Here is a 23,719-nt window from a genome sequence, read left to right as displayed (position 1 = left end):
TTTATGTCCATATAGCTTTTCTTCATTATCATTTCAGTTTTAGCTTTAGTTATTTTAGAAATGTTGACACGTCAACTATAGCTGAAATAAATACGTTTTTATATTTTATTTCAGTTAACATTTGCTTTTATTTCTAGTAATGGAAATGTGTGAATGTTTTATTTATTTTTACGTTAACTAGAACAAATACGTTTTACTGGTATTATATCAACCACTACTCCTTTTACAGCCATTCGTGACTTTTTAGAAAGAAACCGGCAGACTTTTATTTTGAATAAGATCAACATGTTGACAGGAAGCGGTGCGTGTTATTGAGTCACTTTACCGGAGAGTCGAGACTTCCAAAAGAAGAATAACGGCCGGGTAAAGCAACGGATAAAGATGGGTCTAATGAATCTGTCAGCTGTCAAACCTGCCCTCTAGACTGCTCTCGACTATTTTAAATGGTATTTCCACGTGCTTTTCTATGACCGACACGCATTTCTCGTCGTTATACGCGTTAAACTGACAGCAGTTGTGCTGTAGGAAGGAAGCGGGAGAGGAAGAGACTGGGCACTGCTGGCAAATAAACACACTCAACGGGAAGTTTATTTAATAGGGCAAGATTGTTTTCCAGCATACTTGATAGGGCACATAAATGCACGTAATCTAAACATATAATCTGTTATAAGTATTTATATTAATCAGAGATACCAAAGACTATGTGAAGTCGTTATTGTTTGAATATTAAGGGTTGTTTTCAGTTGAAAGGTTTGTTGTTCTCGATTAAGTTATAATCGATCATGGCCACAGATATAATAACGACTGAAGAAGTCTCAAACCAGAGAGACTCGAGTGATCTGAACGCCAACAAAAGTAATCCCGAATCAGACACACCCAGCCGGACATCTGAGACGCAAAACAGAAACATAAGTAGCGGTTTATCGTTATCGTCATCATCGGCTCATTCTGGGGAAGAAGCACCTCAGACTTCCAGAGCAGGGAATGATCCTCTGGAGAACGGAGGCAGAACAGGAGATCCGCCGCAGGAAGCAGCGACTCCAGACAATAGACAAAAACCAGACGTGAGGACTTCAGCTCCTGTGAGAGAGCCGCCCACACTCTCCTCTCCTGCTGAACACAACGGAAGGTAATGAGGACACTGTCTGTGCCTCAAAACACATGCGGTCTAGGTAGACAGGACTGTCACTGGCACAGTCAGTGGATATATGCTACCTTTGGGGTTATTAATTAACTATTTTTGGGCAGCAGTTGAGCAAAAATGATTATACCTTTTGGTAGAGTATTATTTAGCATGAAATTAACAGCAAGAAAAACAACTAAATACATCAAATGTTTGTGTCTCTCTCTTCATAAAGAAATAGTTTCTGGCACAAATTAACATTTGCTCAATATGTATTCGCCTTCAGGTCATCCACGATGTAGATGTGTTTGTTTCTTTAAGGGAACAGATTTGGAGAAATGTATCGTTACATTACTTGCTCACCGGTGGATCCTTTGCAGTGAATGGGTGCCGTCAGAATAAGAGTGCAGACAGCTGTAAAAAAAATACAAAAAGTAATCCACACCACTCAAGTCCATCAATTGACATCATGTAAAGCGGAGAGCTGCATGTTTCTAACAAACAAATCCATGATTAAGATGTTTGTAACTTCATATAAATAATTTTGGCCCATTCTAACTCCGAGGTCTTCAACTTCTCAACTGTATTCAACTATCAAAAACAGACAGCAGTGTAATTGTTTCAATCTAATCTGTTGAATTGATATTCATTTTACTTATTTTTTTATGACTGAAAGTGCTTTATTTATTTAGTGCTCCATATATATATATATATATATATATATATATATATAGTTTCTGACTTTATTTTACACCCTATTCGTGCAGTGCCTTTTGTTTGTGTGCCATTATGTGGTGGCATGCAAAACCTACACCTACAGGTGATACATTCATAACAGTCTCTAGGTGTGTACAGTCTATTCAATCATCTAATTAGTCTCAAGTGTGTACATAGTTCCTATAAATAATTCTCTGTATGCCACTTTTATTAATCAGAGTCTATAATAAGTCTGTGATCCTGCTTTATTATGACAGGTTTGATTTGAGTGTTAAAATCTCTTAGAAATAGTTCACCAAAGAATAACATTTTCATCATTTACTTACCCTCATGTCATGAATGCAAAAGACGATATTCAAAGTTGTTTTTGTTCATACAGTTTAAGTCAGTGGAGTCCAAAGTTGTTTTGGACCCTCATTTTTTTATGTTAACATTAGCATGAACGTGATGTTTTTTAATTAAAATTAACACAGATTAATCAATTTTATTGTTAATTCATGATACTTAATGCATGTAAAATGCTACTTTTTGTATATATATATATATATATATATATATATATATATATATATATATATATATATATATATATATATATATAAATTAGAGGTGGGCATAGATTAATTTTTTTAATATAGATTAATCTCACTGTGATCTTGAAATTAATCTAGATTAATCTAAATTAAAATGGCTCAATCGAATTCTGCCGAAGGCATTCAGACTATGTGTTACCCAAATAAAATTGACAAACAGTAAGTCTTTGAGAAGGGGTTTATCAAGCTAGGTGGTGCATTAGAAAAGGGGCTCATCTCCTGTTTCCAAAATGTTTCACAAAGTTCTTGAAAAAGCTGTAAACTAATTCCACATTGTACAAGGTGCAATTACTCCTGTTTCACACCAATGTTTAAGTTTTTTTTTTCAAGTTTGTAGGTGTCAAGGTACAGAAACCACATAATAACACTGGATAGTCTTCAATGTAAAAATGAAATATACAATAAAACCTACATTTATTCAGACACCTTCAACTTTTCTCACATTATTACAGTTTTGCTATATATATCAAATATTATATCTGGTTTCTGAATAAGTTTTGGTTTGACTGTTAAAACTACAAAGAAATTCAGTCAAGAGCAGTGAGTGATTTTCATTTTCATTTTCTTGGATTAACATTACAGCAGCCAGTAGCTAAATTAGACGCGGCCACTTTAAGAGACGATGAACGCATCCAATATAATACACATCCCATTTTTTCCTCAACTGTTTACTTTCACTTAAGAAATAACTGACTGTTTTTTCGAGCATAATTTCCAAGGTGGATATTTTGACATATTTTGTATGAATTTGTCGGCACAAGAGCAAAAATAAGCAAATTCGGTGTTCTAGTGTTTTGAGACGCCTTTCTCTGCGCGAGCCCTGAACACCAGGGGGCTGTACCATGAAGCTGGATTAGGTGACTAGCCAGCTATGTTTCAGCTTAGTTTCCGCCAACCCTGGGTTTTAGGTACTATGAAAGTAGCTTGGCTTCAATCGGTGTTGGTTGCCATGGTATCTTACGCTGCACGGCTAACCTGCTCCGGGGCAGGTTATGTTCTGGGTTAGAGATCTCAAACTGAAGGTGAACCAATCAGATGCGAGAGAAGTGACACATGTCTGACACAAAGTCACTCCAGTTTATCTTGCTCCAAATTCAAGGTCACTTATGTTTAAAAAAAAAAAAGAAAATAGAAGTCTTGCTTTAATGATAATAACGGAGTCATTTTATGATTTATATAATTATTGTGATTCATATTATTATTTATCTCTTACACACAAGCAATTTTAGTTTAACAGTTATTATAAATTATTTTAAATAAATATTAATGTAATATAAATAAGCTGTAGTATCAAAAGATTGAACTATTTTAAAAATGACAAATCTGAATTTACCTGTTCAAGTCTCTATCACTATATATTTTCAAATGTATAAACTAATGAGTCGTAGCTGGGCCGAATGGCGCCGCCGGTGTGTGTACACCCATAGAGAATAATGTGTTCGAATTTTAAAGACATGGCGCGACGCGGCGCTGCGCTTCTCGTCTGGTGTGCGACCCCCTTAAGTTAACAAGTTCCACTTGTGACTACACTGATGGAGCAAGATCATTTATTTTATTAGTCCTCCTTCATTTTTCATATGACATTTAAATTTGTCATATTCTTCAATCTCTTAACCTTTAGCATAACCTTTAACCTTTAGTTTTGAATCTCGCTGGGTCTCTCGCGAGAAGTAAATCAAACTTGCTTTGTATTGCAAGGCTCGTGATTGGCTGTTCGCCAGTGATGTCAAACATTCATGTGCACACGCTCCACAAACTCAGGATCAAAGCCTGAATTGACAAAGAAAGTTGATGAACAGCATCATGGTACCAACAAAGCCGGATTGAAGAGGTTTGGTTTTGTCAACTCCAAACTAATCCTGTAACTCTGAATTTGTTCAGCTACCATCATGGTACATATATATATATATATAAACTATAAATATTAGATGAAAAACTTAAACTTTTTTAAATGTTGACAATTTGAAATGTTGTTTTGGAAGCTAACTGGAATATAGTTTATTAAAATTACTATATATATATATATATATATATATATATATATATATATATATATATATATATATTGAAGCATTATAACAATATGTTATGCAAATGTTAATGTCCAAAAGCACATCTATTGAAACTAAAATAAAAATGAAGACTGAAAATATAAAAATAATCCAAAATATTAATAAATGCTATCATACCAAAATACATACACCAAGATAAAACTTCTACAGACATTTAAATTAGCACCTAAATTAGCTATTCATTTACAACCCTGTTACCACTTTTGCCATAGATTTTATTTAAAATGTCTTTACGTTTGTTTTGTTTAATTTTGATGTTCGTTTAATGTTTTTTGTAAAATCACCCAAATCAGACTTTAAACGATTTATAGACATGTACCAAATTCTGGTCAAATTGTGAACATAGCATAGAAAATGAAAATGTTAAAATTTTTCCTTTTGAGGTGATAACTGGCTTACTACTTTATGAAATTGTGTATTTCATATTGTTTCACAATTTTTGCACACTCAGCAGTATGCCAGTATTCCAGCCTGAACACAGTCTAACTTTTATATATTCAAACATTGAATCTAGTGTTTAGTTATATATATATATTTTGGTCTTATAAGAGTGATCTTGCTGTGAAATGACTTTAGTTCTAGCAAGAAGGGCATCCTAATCTGCTTCGTTTCCAAGAAATAAGAGCATGCTTGTTCTTTACGCTGAAAACACTTAACTTTGAAAACACTCCAAGAATTTCAGGCCTTTCCAGAGTCACCACCCAGATCTTTCCTCAAAGAAGGTGAAACTGGTCGACTTCCATTTGTAAAAGAGCTTATCTCGTATATGTAAAAGAATTCATATGAAGTCCTCAGGAGTTTACATGCCTTTGTATTGGAGATTAGCACACCAAAGAAGCTCAAGTGGATTTATGTCGTAATAAGATGTGATACACCACGCCTTAACATGCAGTGGTCTTATAAGGCAGTTCGAAGCTCTTTGCAGTAATTACTCAGTAACTAAGAGTTTGTAGCTCTGTGATGAATGACTATCAGCCACTATTGGATTTGGACTTCTTGTCTTTTTCAACTCGGACGAATTGTTTTTTTTAGTAAGTAAATAAAATGCTATGAACTAGGGTTGTTTTAAAACCAGATCCGTTGTCTAATGAGTGAACTCAATTGTTTTAAATGCTTTCAGTTTTGAGCGCCAGGAGTCGGTTGCTACCACAGAAGCGCGGCTGAGATTGGAGGGGGTGGAGCTAAAGGAGGAGTGGCAAGATGAGGACTTCCCCAGGTAGGACCACAAAATTGTAAGGTTATACATAACAAACAAATAAACCTGGCATCAGAGGAAAAATAGCTTCTTATTATTAAATAAACACTCTACATTTTCAATTTTAATAGGATGAGCCACATTCAAAATAGTTGTAAAATAGCAAACTTGCATTTGTGGTGCTGTGACCACATTTTAATGGAGTAGGTTTATTTTTTTTTTTTTTTTATGATCTGGCTTAAATAATAGCAAATATGTATATTATATCACAGTAAGTTTGAGTGTGTTTTATTTGGGGTGCCAGGCCACTCCCGGAAGAGGGAGATATGCATCTTGATGAGGAGCTTTTCACCGGCTCTTCAGGTGAAGGAGCACCTGGTAAGCAGTACTGAATATTTAGAGACAATTATACATTTGTAACTATGCTCAGAAAACATTGTAATCAATCATGTTTTAACTGCAGCTTCACAGTCTTACAGACTAAACAGTGCAAGAAAACACAAAAAGAAGCTTTTGGCTCCAGACATCAGCCTCGACCTGGACCACAGCGAGGGTTCGGTCCTGTCTGATGAGCTGGATGAGAGTACAGAACTGGACCTGGATGATATAGACACCCCTTCAGACAACAGCAACGAGTTCGAGTGGGAAGGTATGATTGTGCTTTAAATGTTAATGGTTTATTACATTATCCCAACCAGCAACTAATCTGATAAATTAGTCATTTTGCAGCCATTCGGACTCATACTGATCCCTAGAAATGTTCCTTACTCACTAATATTACAGAGACCTTTTCATGGACCGACTTTGTGTAATAACTCCTAGTTAAACAGTATTGTGTGTTCTTGTTTTGTTTTTCTGTCCCGCTGCTCTCTTCTCTCTTTCCTGGAAGGAATGTTTCTTCTCATTGGTTTGCGTCAGGCCGCTGGCCTGCGGTTTGTGGTAAGGTTACCTGACTGGATGTTTTACTCCCCGATCAAGTCCTACAGCATTGATTTCATTTTCTTTTTGCGATATCAATCTTTGGTGTGATATGGCACTATAAATCAAAGGCTATCTATTGTTTTCGTATTGGAGAATGTTGATGGTTGGATTTTGATTTGTGCATGGTTTTTCCACCAATCTCAATCAGATCTGATTCTGTTAATCAGCCTCACTTTGGTGTCCTGATCACTTTCGCTAAAGCTCAAAATGAATCACTTTTGAATTTAAAGGCAAAAAACTGCAGCGGTGCCAAAAAATTGCGAAAATTGAATTTAGCATCTTTTTAAAGGCAAACTTTTAGAAAGAATACTTAAGTGGTTAAAAAAAAATTCAGACTCGCTTAAGTAGGACTTTAGTACGTCTTTATACAGTATGTAATTGAATTAATACTTTAAAAAAAATGTATTTGTTGTGTATTTAAGCTCAATTGTAAAATTACCATTTGTAACTGAATACATTTAAAATGTATTAACTTTAAATGTAATATTGAATAACACTAGTTGAAATTTTAATAAAGGAATTTAAATGTGCTCTAGTATATTTGTCAACACATCAAAATAAGTTTATTTCTTTACAACAAAATATTATTTAAACATAATTTAAATTGTACTTTGAAGTAAAATGTTTAATATGACATCCCAGATAGCACACGTACGTCTGCATGATGTCTGTTAAAGATGACTTCATCTGGAAAGCATCTGCTGTGTGCAAACATCTGATAGACGTCTCTAAGATGTCAGTTTTATATATATTATAAATCATAAACACCTTTAAGACATTTTCTAAATATTGTACTATAGACGTATTGCAGATGAGCAACCTTCTTTAAAATACGTCTTGCCGATGTAAATGCAGACGGCAGATAGACATCTCCGTTATGTATGTGTGCTGTCAGGGATTATTACAAAGTGCACATTTAAAAAGTGTACTTAATTGTGTTAATTATCATAGTACCTTATGAAAATTATCTGTGGTTTTATTGTGGTGAAGGTAGAAAGTGACGTGACATACAGCAAAGAATGGTGACCCAAACTCGGAATTAGTGCTCTTATTTAATCCAAAGTGCACACACACAGCCCTGAACACACACACACACACCGCAAACACACACCTAGAGCAGTGTGTAATAGCCAGGAAAATAACCATGTTTGTAATAACCAGTGTATAATAACCAGTACTGTGTGTTTATTTTTTAATCTACTTTTAAGATTTACAGTACAATACAAATGCACATTCAGTACAAATAAGTGCACTTTTGCACAAAGGTTCTCATGACAGATGTATCCATAATGAACTGGTAGGAACTAGCACTTATTAATGTAGGTATGTTGTATTCTCATTAGCTCTGTTACAAATCCTACTGTAGCTAGCTGCCCTTATGTTAACTGTGTTACCTACTGTCTACATAGGAAGCTACCTTCCTTCAATTAATGCCGTTTCAGTCATACTTCTATAAAAGCATTTATATTCACTTGAATCTGCCAAATTGAATGGACGTTTTCACAGAGCATCCTATAATGGATTGTGTTGAAGATAGGCACATATGATGCTATCTGAGATTTTTAGTCAAAACTTTATTTTTCCGGTGTATTTTCTCAAAAATAACAAATAAACCCTGTATTTCCCTTGTCAGATGACCTCCCAAAACCCAAAAATGCGGACCTGTTGTGTAAAGGAGTGGAGTCAGTGCAGGAGTTCACCAGCACGGAGGAACGGGAGGAGGGCCGTCGCTGGAGAGTCTTCCGCATCGGAGAGCAGGAGCACCGGGTAGACATGAAGGCCATTGAGCCCTACAAGAGGGTTATCAGCCATGGAGGTCAGTGACCGCACCTTTCCATAACAATGTGTCCTGTCTGTTATCTATACAAGGACATTTTCTGTTTGCACCATTCAGGAAGTGAAATTGTCAGTGGGTGAGTTTTATGGCGTTTAGCAACATTCTCACCCATATAGCTGCTTTGGTTTTTTAGAGCAGTACTGTGGCATTTACTGTCTTTTATAATGTCACATACCTTTTTCAGATCATTTCTCAGTCAGAAGAGCCTTTTACCATCTGTCTTTCCTCCTTTTTGCACTTCCTCCCCCTCCCTTTTGCCATCTAACAGCTGTCGCTTTCATTCGAAATGCCTATTTTGCATGCTGTTATATAATGAACATTTACAGAGACTGAGCTGTTGATTCAGAAGGATTGGATCAGTCAACTTGTGTAATTGCTGTAAAAGAGCAAACTAACGTTCAAACGTTTGCCAGTAGCCACTTTCAAACATGGTTCCCCTTTTCGCAGGTTACTATGGCGATGGATTGAATGCCATCATTGTCTTTGCTGTTTGCTTTATGCCTGAGAGCAATCAACCAAATTACAGATACATCATGGAGAATCTTTTCAAGTAAGTTCTAGATGGCTGTTCCACATGGCTTATTCTGGTCAAGATCCCTTTAAAACTGATACATCTGTGAAGCGACCATGCTGGGGAAAAAAGTTGATGTAGAAACAATTTAATCTCAGAAATGTCTAGTAAATCTCTCAGCTAATTACAATGAAATGGCAAGTGACGCATTGAATTAAAAGTGACATTTTGAAGTAGAACGAATAGTAAAAGTTTACTCCAATAATCTTTTAAAAAATAAACTTTATGTACAGCTTTTAAAATCATTTTTTACATTGCCGTTCATTGCAGGATAGTCTCTGCAAAGTATTGTTCAGACGGCACTGATGAAATTAAGGCAAATATGTGTTGCTACTAATTGCTTCCAACTCAATTTGTGAATATTTCATATACAAAAAAAAAAACAGAAATAGAAATGATCACATTTCTTGGTTAACTATCACAGTGTACATAATTTTTTTCCCTTTTTTTCAATTACTTTTCCCTAACAATATGCATTATCATTTTGACTCCATAGTCCATTATAGTCCATTTTTGGGAGACCAGTGATTCAAGCTTTTCTGTTGATTTAAAGGGATTGTTCACCCAAAAATGAAAATTATCCCATGACTTAGTCACCTTCAAGCCATCCCACGTTTATATGACTTTTCTTCTTTCAGACAAATGCAATCTGAGTTATATTTAAAAATGTCCTTTCTATTAATGGCAGTGAATGGTGGGGGGGTCAAGATTTTGAAGCCTAAAAAAGTACATCCATTCATCATAAAAAGTGCTCCACATGGTTTGGGGTGGTTAATAACGGACTTCTGAAGTGAAGTGTTGTGTTACTGTAAGAAACATATCCATATTTAAAACTTAAGAAACCGTAATCGGTTGCTTCTGCTAACTGTCGTATGTGTGTTCATGAGAGAGTGATGTTAAAGCAGATGATGTAGGCGTCGCGTAAGTTCCTGACATTTTCCAATATAACTCGTTGTATTCGTCTGAAAGAAGAAAGTCATATTCACCTAGGATGACTTGAGGGTGAGTAAATCATAGGGTCATTTTTATTTTTGGGTGAAATATCCATTTAACTTGCATGTCTAGTGATCACATTTACCATTATTTGGTAATTTACTTTTTTTCATGGATGAAATATATCAATAATAATCTTTAGCAATGGGTTATGTGGATTCAGTTGATTACAGAAAGCTACTTGGTTTGAAAGAGACTGAACTATTGACAATAGACAACGGACCCACATTCTGTCCAAATTCCACTAATATGAAGCCCACCTTAAGTTTTTTTAGCAGTGCTGACGGTGATGGAGACCAGTCCTCACCTGATGCCTCAAACCTGAGGTGGTTTTAAAACTAATATATTGTGTTTAATTCAGGTATGTCATAGGAACTCTAGAGCTGCTTGTAGCTGAGAACTACATGATTGTATACCTGAACGGAGCCACTTCCCGCCGAAAGATGCCCAGTGTGGGCTGGCTCAGAAAATGCTATCAGCAAATAGATCGAAGGTGAGAACCTCATTGATAGGATTGGCTAACAAAGTTTTTTTATTTTATTTTTGGGTTAACTATCCCATTAAATTACTCATTCTGTCTTTATTTAGTTTTAACCCCAGAATATATATATATATATATATATATATATATATATATATATATATATATATATATATATATATATATATATATATATATATGTAAAATATTTAGTTGCAGTTAATTTTAAAATAAAAAAAAGTCTAATTTTATATTCACACAACATTGTTCTGATACAGGTTAAGGAAGAATTTGAAATCATTGATAATTGTGCACCCGTCCTGGTTTATTCGCACACTCCTAACTCTCACAAAACCTTTTATAAGGTCAGTCCTTTTCTAGTTCCCTTCAGATATGTTTTAATATGAACTGATTTCCTGCTTATGCGTTATTCAATGTAAATCTTTCATTTTATAGCTCAAAATTTAGCCAGAAAATCAAGTATGTGTACAGCTTGACAGACCTGGCTGAGCTTGTCCCGATGGAGTATGTTTCCATACCAGACTGCATTAAACAGTAAGTATCCCCTTAATATGCTGCTTCTGCCTCCTGCGTTTTCTTTTTTTACAGGAAATTATCAGTTTCGACTGTACGTTCATTACTCTGAAACGGTTTTGGCAAGCTATGCTAAATGATTACTTTACGTACTGAAGTTTCCATATTGCTCTCTTCTCTCATCAGTATTCTAGCTTTGTAATTATTTTAAGTCTGATCCGCTCCCAAGTGCTGTTGGCTGTGGTATCTTCAGAAACTCTCTATGCCCTAACCCTTCTCCCTGCATTTCCTCGAAGGTTTGACGAAGAAAAAAATAGGAAAAAACATAAAAGGTATCTGTATTTTCATTCCTGAGATCACTGCGGTATTTCTGTTGCCTTTGCCTGAATTGCACAAGACTAACAATTAATCGTTTGGCTTTAATAAGTGTACTCCTTTTCTTGGTCACTCGACCAAAAGTTGTTTTTTGAGCTGCTGCTTTAATTTTGATCAAAATGCTAAATTCCTTCTGTGTGCCATCCTACTATAATCTTTTGTTGAGAACAATATGTTTCCAGAGCAACAGCATTGTCCTTTTATTGTAAAATCTACCGAGGCAATCAGTATTTCCTGTAGTTTTTGTCTTATCGCTATTGCAGTTTCAGTTTTCTTGCTGTCTTCACCCTAAAATTTGTTTTAAAACCATCCAAAGCAGTTAAAATCTTTTGTAAGGTTATTCATAATTTATTCAAATAAGTAAAATAATAAATAAATATTCTTAATTTATTTTCAACTAATTTTGGTAGACCTCATCATTTTATTTTTAAAAATAACTAAAAACATTGAAATAAAGTACAGTGGGTTTCAAAGAACTAGTCAACATTTTTTCTCAGTTAAAAAGATAATGGTCAAGGTATGATGTAAAACAAATGAAATTTTTAGTTTTTTGATTTTGCAGGATGTCTTTTTTAATAAACACTCGATTTAAATTATGCAGAAAATATATATGCCAATGAAGATAATATAATTTGTGTAACAATGTTCTTTCGTGGGAAGAAGGAGGCGGGAACTGGGAAACAATCAAAATGAAACTTTAATAATAAAATAAACACAAAACAGCGCGGCAGCCCCCTCACGGACGACTGCCACGCACAAACAAAACCAAAACACAAATAAATCCAGGCCCGGTCCTCTCTTGTCCTTCACTGTTGTCGCTCCCATTTTATATCCTTCCAATCTCTTACGTGGGACTCGAGACCGGTGGGTCGAGTAGGTGTCGCTGATTTCCAATCACTCCACCGGCCTCGCTCCGTTCCCACGGCTCTCGGCCCTGCCCCACTCGTCACAATTTGTAATTAGGGATCCACTTTATTAGGCACCTATTGTATCCGTTGGCATTTTTATTGCTTCTTCTTCTACCGTTTCCGTTTCTTCTGCTCGAGTCTATGGCTGCCCATAGTCCCGCTTGCGTGAAGGTTGTGAAATTTGGCACACTGATAGAGAACAGTCTCGACATTAAACATAGCATATTTGGAGTCTCTAACTCAAACTCTGTAGTGCCATCAGATGTCCAAATTTTCACTCATGTTTATGCTAATAACTTTTAAACCATAAGGCACAGAAGGACAATTTTTTTCCCTTTGAATCCCTGGCTCATGCAGAGTCGAATGAACAACAAAATTTAAAAATAGCAAGGTTTCGTTTTTTCGCTATTTTTAGTTGTTTGAAAAAACTACTTTTTAAAACTCATATGGTTTGTCTGATTCTCACCAAAATTATCTCATATCATTTTCAGACCATGTTGGCAAAAAGTTATGGAATTCACGTTGATTCATTAAACCGTTCTCGAATAACACTTGAACAAATTTGAGAAAAAGAAGAGGCTTCCTCTCTGAAATGTTTTGGCGTATTGAGACCATACTTGGTGTGTGTTGTAACAAGCAGGACCTGAGCAAACCTGCAGTGTTATGGTGGCGTGCCACCTAATGGTCAGGAGATGTGACAAATGCATATTTTTGCTTATAACTTCTGAATGGTTTTTCCAAAAATCACACAACTGGTCTCATTAGATTAGGTGCCAAGATATCGAACAATATCAAATTTATTTATTTTTTTTTTATTGAATTTTTTAGTAAAATGTTATATTTTACGATTGCAATGATGTATCATTATGAAACTTGGTATGCTTCTTCGGCACCATGCCTTGATGGTACTCAAAAAGTTTTATTAACTTTTATTTAGACTAGCTAATTGTAATGAAACCGATTCCTTGGATTATGCCGAGAACATCACAATGATAATTTTGCCATAATTGTCTGAACTTCCTGTCCGCCATTTTGAGTCATGTTGAAAACCTACTTTTTCTAACTCCTCCTAGACTGTTGGTCCAATTTTCACCAAATTTATCAAGCAATGTGGCATTGTCACTTCACACTGACCATGCCACATCAATTTGATAACAGCGCCACCTATTGGTCAAGAGTAATAAACAATTCACTATCCATTCATTATGAAATTTCCAAAAATTTTCAACTTTTGATTGCATTAGCCTATTGTAATGGAACTGGTCTCAAAATATGAATTGGGTCATTTATGGGTCCAATTATGCAATAATAAGCTGAACTTCCTGTCCTGCCTACTTTTTCAAACTCCTCCTCAACCGTTGATCCGATTTTCACCAAAATCAAGTCTGATCATCTACAGACTTTGCTGACAAAAATTTATGGATTTTGTGTTGATAGACAAAACTGTTTTTTTGTTGTTACTGAGGCAGTATCTCTGCAAAGCTTTAACATAATGTCAACAAACTTTGTGTGTGCCATTGTCACCTCACACAGTTCACATCAAAATAATTTGATTACAGCGCCACCTGTTGGACAAAAGGGATAAGTCATTCAATCATATTACTAGAGGTTGCATTTATGATTTTTCAGCCATTTCAATTAAAATCATCCTAAAACTGCTTTTATTACGGTACTCATTGTTGCATTTGGTCTGATGCTCCATGCCATGCTTAGCTCCTCATTTTGCCTTAGGAGTGCTTGGCCCCCTAATTGCTGCTTGCAGTTATATTTTATAAATTTATATTGAATATAAAATTGCATAATGTATACATTTTAAATAGAAATATATATTTAAAATCTATTTATTCATTAAATCCTGTTGGAACATTTATTTAGCTCTAATCTGATCAATATTTTGCTTTTCCCACACATTTTTGAGTCTGCAGTGAGATCTGGGTCTGCATAAAAGTGTGTTGTATAGAGGGAAAAATGGAGACTAGTGAAACTCCACATCTGAGTAACACAATAACTGTTATGAATTAATTTCATTCAGGTTTTTTGGCTATCTTGCTTGTGTTTGAAATGAACATCTCACAGATTTAGATCCTGACATTCTGTCCTCAATTCTGCCGTTGTTAGTATGTTATGTATTACCATGCTAGTAAATCAGACTTTAATGGTGAAGGATTTGAAAAGCAAAGTCATGGGTGGTTTTTAGTATTTCAAATGCATGTCTGTCCAAGGCACATTCTTAACACCTACATATGACAAAACACATTGTGTAATCCTCAGTGGGTCATGACGGAGCAGTAGAGTGTAGTCTACATCAGATATCATAAAACACTTGAATGTCTTAACAACCGTATTGCAACTGTGTTGTGCAAAAGCTTCACTTCAGTTTTTTCATGTTTTTCAGCCAGTTTGTACAATGCAGAATCAACTGAATTAAGTTCCGCATTAATTGATTTAAATCATATTTTTGCTTGTGGTGTTTGTATAATGATGTTTTTAACCTCATTAAAAAATAAACAAAATTGTCTTTGTGATCAGACTAAACCTTTGAGTGTAAAGTTGAGACACTTTTGTGATGTTGTCTTTGTATTAATTCATGTATAAATTATTATTTCTGAATCAAATTGAAGTGTCGGTATGGTTTGGATTCTGATGCCTTACACTTAATATATATATATTTTTTTTTTTTTTCATTTAGGATTGACCAGGACATGCGTGGGAAGGTAGAGATCGCCACCACTGCAGTGCCAGAATGATTCAGAGGGGCTGCAGAGAATGTATAGGGCTTCTTTTAGCTGGAGAATGAAAAATCTTGATGTCAGAAAAGTGCCTTTTAAAGGATTAGTTCACCATAAAATGAAAATTCAGCCATCATTTACTTGCTCTCATGTCATTTAAAACCCATATGAACAAGCTTGTACATTCTGCTAAATATTTTCTTTTGTGCACCACACAAGAGTCATACAGACTTAGAACGATGTGAGGCTAAGTAAATAAGGACAATTTTTATTTGTGGGTTAGCTGTCACTTTAAGGCTTCGATTGACTGTTATGCTATGTGACTTTTTTTTCTTCCTCCCTGTTGCATTTGTGTGCCAAGCATTTGTCAGATGGCATCTGATTTCTGTGTTAAACATTTTAATAACCTTTTTTATGTATCATTTCAGTAAGTAGATTCTGTCAACATGTTCTAGTTTGTCTTTGTTAAGGCACTCCATTTTAAAACTAGATGATGCATGTTCTACATTACATTTAAATATCTATATTTATATCAAAATGCGACAAAGGAGAAAGATTAATATATTTTTATGACTGAAATGTTATTTTTAAGTCCACAGTCTGGCATTGTTTGTCATGTGCTCACTGAACATCTCACAGTTATACCACAAATTGTTTACTGCTGAATGTCTTGCATGATTAAAGAACCCGGAGAAATGTACAAACGAGACAGAAAGGAAAAGCAAAAATGTATTGCAAAAGTAACATTTCTCGGTTTAGGAGGGTGGGGTTCTTGTATGTCATTTCTTGCAAGTAAACTTCCACACAAAAATCCCATTGTCATCGTGAATGTTCAACAACACTGTAACAGTTCAATGATGTGTCATTTCCCTAACAGAATAGGACATGAAAAAGGTAAAAAAAAATATATATATATATTATTTATTTTGATGGTATCAACACTGAGCTCCTTAAGAACAAAACTGAAACTTGTGTTTTTTAGTATAGTTCTTCAAATTTCTTCAATGTCAAAATTTTTATAAAATATGTATGTATGTGTGTGTTCCTACAGTAAGAAAACCTGGAAACTTAATACATTGCAGAATTTGTACCCAAATAAGTAAAATATTCACACAATCAGTATTTTGAAAAATGCACAGACAGTTATTGAACACATCACTTCTGACAACATAAAATAATGTTAGATGTTTTAACTACTCGTAATGAACAACCATAAATAGTTTTGTACCTTAAAAAACCTCCATGCATTTCATTAGCTACACAGTCTACTTGTAGATCAAACTTGTATGCCAAATGATCCATTTAAAGTCTCCAGCTCCATAGACACAAACTGCACGTCTGTGCATCCCACTGCATGCTGGGTAGGGAGCTGCACTGTTTAGATATCCTTCATGGTAGCTCCACTTCACCAGACGAGCAATCGCGTTCATGTCTGATTGTTGGTACTTGATGTTTGGAGGATTGGATCCTGGTACTGAAGGCATCCACTGTAACGTAGCCCACTTGTGCTCATCTGGACTGTATCTGTCTTTCTCCTATTCCTTGAAGTTTTGAGTCCTTTTTGAAGATGTGCTCCAGAAACTCTCTTGAGAATCACAAAGTATTTCCTGAGAACATGGGGGTCTTTATTGTTGTGAGCGACTTTTTAACATTAGTGTGAATCACATTGTATTGTGATAAAACTGTTAGTGGCACTTTTTGTAATCTCTTGAGACATCTATGGACTGTCACTGACTCTACACTGTTCTTTTTGTTTGGGTGTTTTAGAGACCCGAACCATTGTTGCATTGGTTTTAATGGGGAAACCAATGCCTTTAATCTGGACTATATGTAAAAGCATCTCCAAGCCAGTTGTATAAAGATACCATTGATTCAGTGAAGAAATTTTGGCTACAAAAAATGGTCAAAAAAACAAAAACAAATTCCATGTATCCTTATTTTCATTTTACATGAGGTAAATTGTGCCAAAGAAAACAAATGCATGCTTTTAATAGGCAACAAAATTGGAACAAAGTTACCTAGTAATTAATGAAACCACAAAATTGTGTAATATAACACAAAAAGTATAAAATCATTGTTTGCTGCTATCAATATTGTAATTAATAAAGTTTATTATTTCCACTTTATAAAAAAATATATATATATATATATGTGCTACATTCTAAATACGACACGAAACCGATACATTGTATCATCATATTAAACATAAAACAACAAATATGATAAAATGCATATATATGATGACAAAATAATATTGATTAAAATACATGCTTTTGTGTGTTTCCACGCTTGGGCTTGCCCTCAGCGCACTGTAATTATGTCAGTGCTCAAACTTGTTCACCCAAATTCCACTATATAAGAAATAGTGAACATGCAGTTGCTTTCACAGTAGGCTCAAAACCTAAAGGTGCCATTTTCAATGGGACTGAAAATTTTGTTAAAATTACAAATGACCTGCTCCTTGCGTCAGACCAAGGCTGCATCTCATTTCTAGTCTTACTTGATCTTAGTGCTGCGTTCGACACCATAGATCATGACATAGTCATAGATCGATTACAAAACTATACAGGTATTCAAGGGCAGGCTCTAAGATGGTTTAGATCCTACCTGTCCGATCGCTACCATTTTGTTTACTTAAATGGGGAGTCATCTTATTTATCATCAGTAAAATATGGAGTGCCACAAGGATCCGTCCTAGGTCCCCTTCTATTTTCAATATACATGTTGCCCCTTGGTAATATTATTAGAAAATACGGAATTAGCTTCCACTGTTATGCTGATGAGACTCAGCTATATATCTCAACGAGACCAGATGAAACTTCCCAATTATCTAAGCTAACAGAGTGTGTTAAAAATGTAAAAGATTGGATGACAAATAATTTTCTCCAATTAAATTCAGATAAGACAGAGATACTAATTATTGGACCAAAAAACACTACACAGAATCTTGTAGATTACAATCTGCAACTAGACGGATGTACTGTTACTTCCTCTACAGTCAGAAATCTGGGTGTTATATTAGACAGCAATTTGTCTTTTGAAAATCTTATTTCTAATGTTACAAAAACTGCATTCTTCCATCTTAGAAACATTGCCAAGCTACGAAACATGTTATCTGTTTCTGATGCAGAAAAGCTAGTTCATGCATTCATGACCTCTAGACTGGACTATTGTAATGCACTTCTAGGTGGTTGTCCTGCTTCGTCAATAAACAAGCTACAGGTAGTCCAAAATGCAGCAGCTAGAGTCCTTACGAGGTCAAGAAAATATGATCATATTACCCCAATTTTACAGTCTCTGCACTGGCTACCTATTAAGTTCCGTATCAGTTACAAATTATCATTACTTACCTATAAGGCCCTAAATGGTTTAGCCCCAGCGTACCTAACTTGCCTTCTACCACGTTACAACCCATCACGCACCCTAAGGTCACAAAACGCTGGACTTTTGGTCGTTCCTAGGATAGCGAAGTCCTCTAAAGGAGGTAGAGCTTTCTCACATTTGGCTCCCAAACTCTGGAATAGCCTTCCTGATAATGTTCGGGGTTCAGACACACTCTCTCTGTTTAAATCTAGATTAAAAACACATCTCTTTCGCCAAGCATTCGAATAATGTATCTTTTAAATTGTGAGTGTAGTTGCATCTGATCAAAGGTGCTTTTTTATTCATTAGCTTGGGTTAAACTAATTTTACTTTGTTGGATCAGCAGCTATGCTAATGATGTCTGTATTTTGTTTCTATGTTTCGACACGGGATTTACATCCCTTGGTAACTAGGATTTACACAAGCTCCAGTCTGGATCCAGAACACCTGAGAAGAGATGATGCTGACCCTCAGAGGACCTCAGATGATGCTAACCCTGAATCAACAAACAGAACTAACAATTATTGCTAAATGTGTGACTGAATCATATAATAACTTAATTAATAATATTGATAGTTCATCGTCTAGCTGACTACGTCTTGTATTATTATTATTATTATTATTATTTTTTCTAAAATCCTGTCAAATGTGCACAAACTACTAGCTACTACTAAATATTGTAGAAACATAATTTTCTGTAAAGTTGCTTTGTAACGCTTTGTTTTGTAAAAAGCGCTATACAAATAAACTTGAATTGAATTGAATTGAATTGTGTTTCAAGAAAAAATCTTAATTTTGTCTTTCACTGAAGAATGAAAGAGAGTAAAACAGGCGATTAAAAGTTACATTCTGTTATTATTTTATTCCTGCTCTAGGACTCACCACTTAGTTTGGCTACTGTCATTGCTGTTACAGACTTCGAGTTCACATCAGGTCAAAATTAGACTTTGATTAGCTAACCCTTCAGAACTTGATTAGCGTGTTCAGGTGTGTTTAATTACGGTTGTAGCAAAACATACTCGGTTACGAATGTAACCTTGGATTCCTGAGATACGGAACGAGTACTGCGTATGGGAAAAAGCTTCTTTTATCCTCAATACTGAAGCTTTTTTTCAATAACGCAGTGCAACTGCACTGCCATTGGTTTAATCTGTAAACTTTTTAAACCAATGACAGCGCTGCAACATGCCAAAGCCAGCCAAAATGGGCGGGCGAATGGCTATATAAGCAGGGATAAGTGAGAAGGCCGGAGCCATCAAACCCTTAATGCTACACTGCTAAGAGGGAGCTAGCTCCCTGGAGGTGGCATGATGACGGGGTCTGATAGAGGCCGTCGTATCAAACTTAAATAAATAAAATCTGACAAGAGTGGACGGCGAGGACCAGCCGGCTGCCTAACAGATGTCCTTGATAGAGACACCACTAGACCAGGCCCATGAAGAGGCCATCCCTCTAGTGGAGTGGGCTCTTACTCCTAAGGGGCACTCAAGGCATAACATAAAGTGATAGCGTCGACTATCCAACGTGAGAGGCGTTGCTTTGAGACCCAAGACCCCTTGGTGTGGCCCCCAAAGCAGACAAAGAGCTGGTCAGATTGCCTGAAAGGCTGTGAACGCTCAATGTATATCCTCAAAGCCCTTACTGGGCAGAGTTAGGGGCTGAAGGTCAGCTGACTGCAGCGGCTCAAAGGGAGGTCCTTTCAGTGCTCCAAGGACCGTGTTGAGGCCCCAAGTGGGAACGGTGAGAGGAGGCGGGGGCTTCAACCGCCTAGAACCTCTCAGGAAATGCATAATAAGGCTGTTTCAACCCACAGGTTGGCCAGCGATAGGAGCATGAAATGCTCACCTTGAATGTGGAAGGGGTCTAGACGCTCTTGGAGAAATTACAGTATTGGAGATATGTCACACTCAAAATGGTTTGTAGACGGGGCTCTCGCCTGAGCAATGGTGGGTAGCACGTCCCCGGGGAGGCTTGGAGGCTCCCATCGAGGGACCATACATGCAGAGCCCAGACTTCAGAATGTGGATGCCAGGTTGTCCTGTTTGTCTCCTAGGACCAAACTTGGCTCCTCCAGAGTGGGGCCACCAGGAGGACTCTGTGCCTGTCTTCCCTGACTCGTCTGATGACCTGAGGGATCAGAGCGATTGGGGGAAAAGCGTAAAAAAGGAGGCTGGGCCAGTTGTGGGCTAGCGCATCTATGTCCTTCGAAAACAAGTTGGGAAATGAGAGTTGCTTTCTGAGGCAAAGAGGTCGACCAATGACTTCCCGAAAATTCTCCCAGATTTTGAGAACCGTCTGGGGATGGAGCATCCACTTTTCCGAGGGGACATTGTTCCGAGAAAGCATGTCTGCTCCAAGATTTGTCTTGCCAGGCATATGCGTCACCCTGAGCGACCGCAGCCTGGGCAATGGCCATTCCAAGAGGCGCTTTGCCAGTGCGCAGAGGCGGCTGGACAAAAGGCCGCCTTGGTGATTTATGTAGGACACCACTGTCATGCTGTCCGACTGGACTAGGATGTGGCACCCTTCAGAATCACCTGAAAGGATTGAAGAGCTTCATCTCACCAGCATCTCGAGGCAGTTGATATGAAGATGGCTCTCCTCATGCTGTAATAAGTAGTATATCTCCAGCACATGCATTCAGATCAGGGTTGCCAGCTTTTCACAACAAAGCCTGCCCAGCCTGGCCTGGTAACCAGCAGTAGAACGGTAAGGAGCTCTAACAGGTGCATCTAAATTCAAATCTCGTCATTCAATTTGCTACACTTCCAGGTTGAATTAAATCAGGAAGGGTCACATGACCTTCAATTAAGTCAAACTTAGCAGTACCACAAAAAAAAAAACCAACACCTTCATAATGTATGCAGTTGACACATATTTGTATTTGTATAGTTATAAAAATACAAAAAGGAGCAAAAACCCTGATATTTCATACATAAACCGTAACTGACCTATCAGTGTCAGCTACACTCCCACCAAATTACCTTTGATCTATTCGAAAAACATATAGAATGCAACAATTCGAATAATCAATGGAAATTTCCAGGCATCAACACAATATATGAAATCAGCTAACATGATTCTATCCCCACAATTCATAATTGCACACTCTTCAGTTAAAATGAACAAATTGTTCACCATATATCACATTGTTTTTAATATTAAACGGAGTACTAATCAACATGTGACCAAGATACTAATACCTACATACCAAAAACCCTGATATTACAAATACATCATACATAACCCATAACTGACCTATCAGCTACAGCTACAGTGTTCTAAATGCAACTTAAATAGTGATTTGTAGTTGTGTCCTTTTTTGGAAGGCCAAACAAAGTATTTTTGCTTTTACAACAAAACAGCGTCTCCATGACATGATGCTGGGGGCAACAGCAAGAATCAACACTACGCCTTCTTTCTTTGCTTGAACATTTGGGCGGAATTATGCAAATCTTCAAACACAGTGACTTAGACATACAGGGGTGTGTTTAAATGAGGCGTTTTAGGAGGGTGCGGACAAGTCTAACCTTTTATTAAAAATTCCTGTTTGGGTTTGAGACTTTAGTCTTTGCAACTTAGAAATCTTATCTATTATAGGCTTTTATCTTTATGAACATCTGTCAAGATTTTAATAGTTTTTTATGCTATTTGAGCCAATCAGAATTGACCCTTACCTAATTTAGGAAGTAGTTAGTGACCTCCTGTTAGAGTATAATTGCTGCTGTATTGAGTATGCAGAGAGCGGCCTACAAACTCCTCGCGAGTATTGAAGCTGATTTCTGCTGAGAAAAAAACTGCAAACTATTTTCTTCAACAAATTTTTCTTCAGTTAATTCCATCTCTGACTCCTGGTGTTCATTCATCATACCTGGTCCTTGGGTTTAACTGTAAATTCCCCTACATTACTTTGACATTCTGTAAACATGCTATTATAACAAGCGGAATTATAGTTATACACAGTTGTGGTTTACTATTCATTAACTTTTGTGCAAAACTTTGCTGTTCTGTGGTTTAAACAGGAAGAGATTTTATCGAATGCATTTTTATGCATACTTTCAATTCCATGCTTATATTTACCATTGCATATGAATTGAGAATTTACTATAATTTTTGGTTTGATAAATCCTTTCATAAAATATGGCAGCCCTTCATAACAGTTTTTATAGTTAGCTCATGAACAAACATTACAGATCAGTAGTGTACATTTGGATAACAATATGGTGGGTGTCAAATATTAAAGTGATAAGAAAAAATCTCCACTTTATGTGTTTGACTTATTGTTTCCTTTGTGATTTATAGCATAGGTTAGAAACGAATCGTGCTTCAGAGATTCACGTCATACTCGATTGTACCTCTTACCACACAGTACACCAGTGGATCTCAATTCCAGTCCATGACCCCTTCACGTAAATCATTGCTCAAACTTGAACAAACATTGCACTACTCGAGTTTCGTCAATGAAGAGGGTAGAGTAATTGTCGTTTATTCCATGTATGGTCTAAAATACAATCACCCTTTGTATTTGCCACAGAACAGCAACTGATTAAATGTTGTCATCTTTGCAGGAATGTTGTATGAAGACTTTACAAATGTAGCATATCTTCAGCAACATTTGTGAAAGTGATTAGCACATATTTCAGGCACATACCAGTATAAATATAGATATATTTTAGTACATTATGTGTCACATTCATTGTTTTAAAAATCCTCTTTTTTTTTCATAGGCCACACTACAACAATTTTTTAACTTTCAAGCTGTTTATTACAGCAAATTTACTTTCTTTCAGACATGATATGTTGACAAGATTCTTCTTCTGTCTGTTAGTGTGTTGACTGTCATTCTTGTTATCATACTTTGACCACACACTGTGTATGCTCCATTTAGAAGAAAATCATATATTGTTTCTGTATATATAGATACATTTGTGTTAAATTTTTACATTAATGTAAATTATTTGTTATATGTCAGAGCACTATCATGCATGATGCATGAAAAATAATATTTTATTTAAATTCATTATTTGTTTTTATCTTTAGATCTTTATTGTTAGTAGACTGACTGACTAATGATATGTTAGTGTTTTTTTTATATGTTAGTGTTATTAGCAAATCTGTTGGTTTATAAGAAATAGTATGCATAACAGAAAGAGAGCTTCTCTGAAGGTTTACAAATAGTTCATTAATTTTATTTAACAATTTGCAACATCCTAATAACAATATAACCTGCATAGAACGTGTATTATG

General features: G+C 36.0%; 1 protein-coding gene across 5 annotated transcripts; it reads left to right on the top strand.

Moving 5' to 3' along the window:
• Positions 1-268: 268 nt before the first annotated feature.
• LOC127947061 (BCL2/adenovirus E1B 19 kDa protein-interacting protein 2-like) lies at positions 269-15,920 on the top strand. 5 transcript variants are annotated; one of them, XM_052543972.1, is made up of 11 exons: positions 287-1,129; positions 5,626-5,721; positions 6,005-6,078; positions 6,164-6,349; positions 8,315-8,497; positions 8,966-9,068; positions 10,444-10,575; positions 10,842-10,928; positions 11,020-11,118; positions 11,394-11,429; positions 15,070-15,920. In XM_052543972.1, exons 1-11 carry the CDS (start codon positions 783-785, stop codon positions 15,125-15,127), a joined length of 1,401 nt encoding a protein of 466 aa, XP_052399932.1. In that variant the 5' UTR covers positions 287-782; the 3' UTR covers positions 15,128-15,920. The 5 variants fall into 5 exon arrangements, with proteins under 5 accessions (XP_052399933.1, XP_052399932.1, XP_052399935.1 ...); XM_052543975.1 differs by having other exon boundaries at positions 980-1,129; positions 5,626-5,737; XM_052543974.1 differs by lacking the exon at positions 287-1,129 and adding an exon at positions 5,074-5,536.
• The last annotated feature ends 7,799 nt before the right edge of the window (positions 15,921-23,719 follow it).

The sequence above is a fragment of the Carassius gibelio genome, chromosome A25 (assembly GCF_023724105.1).
Source record: "Carassius gibelio isolate Cgi1373 ecotype wild population from Czech Republic chromosome A25, carGib1.2-hapl.c, whole genome shotgun sequence".
In the NCBI taxonomy this organism is placed as follows: domain Eukaryota; kingdom Metazoa; phylum Chordata; class Actinopteri; order Cypriniformes; family Cyprinidae; genus Carassius; species Carassius gibelio.
This window is presented reverse-complemented; position numbering and strand designations above follow the sequence as displayed.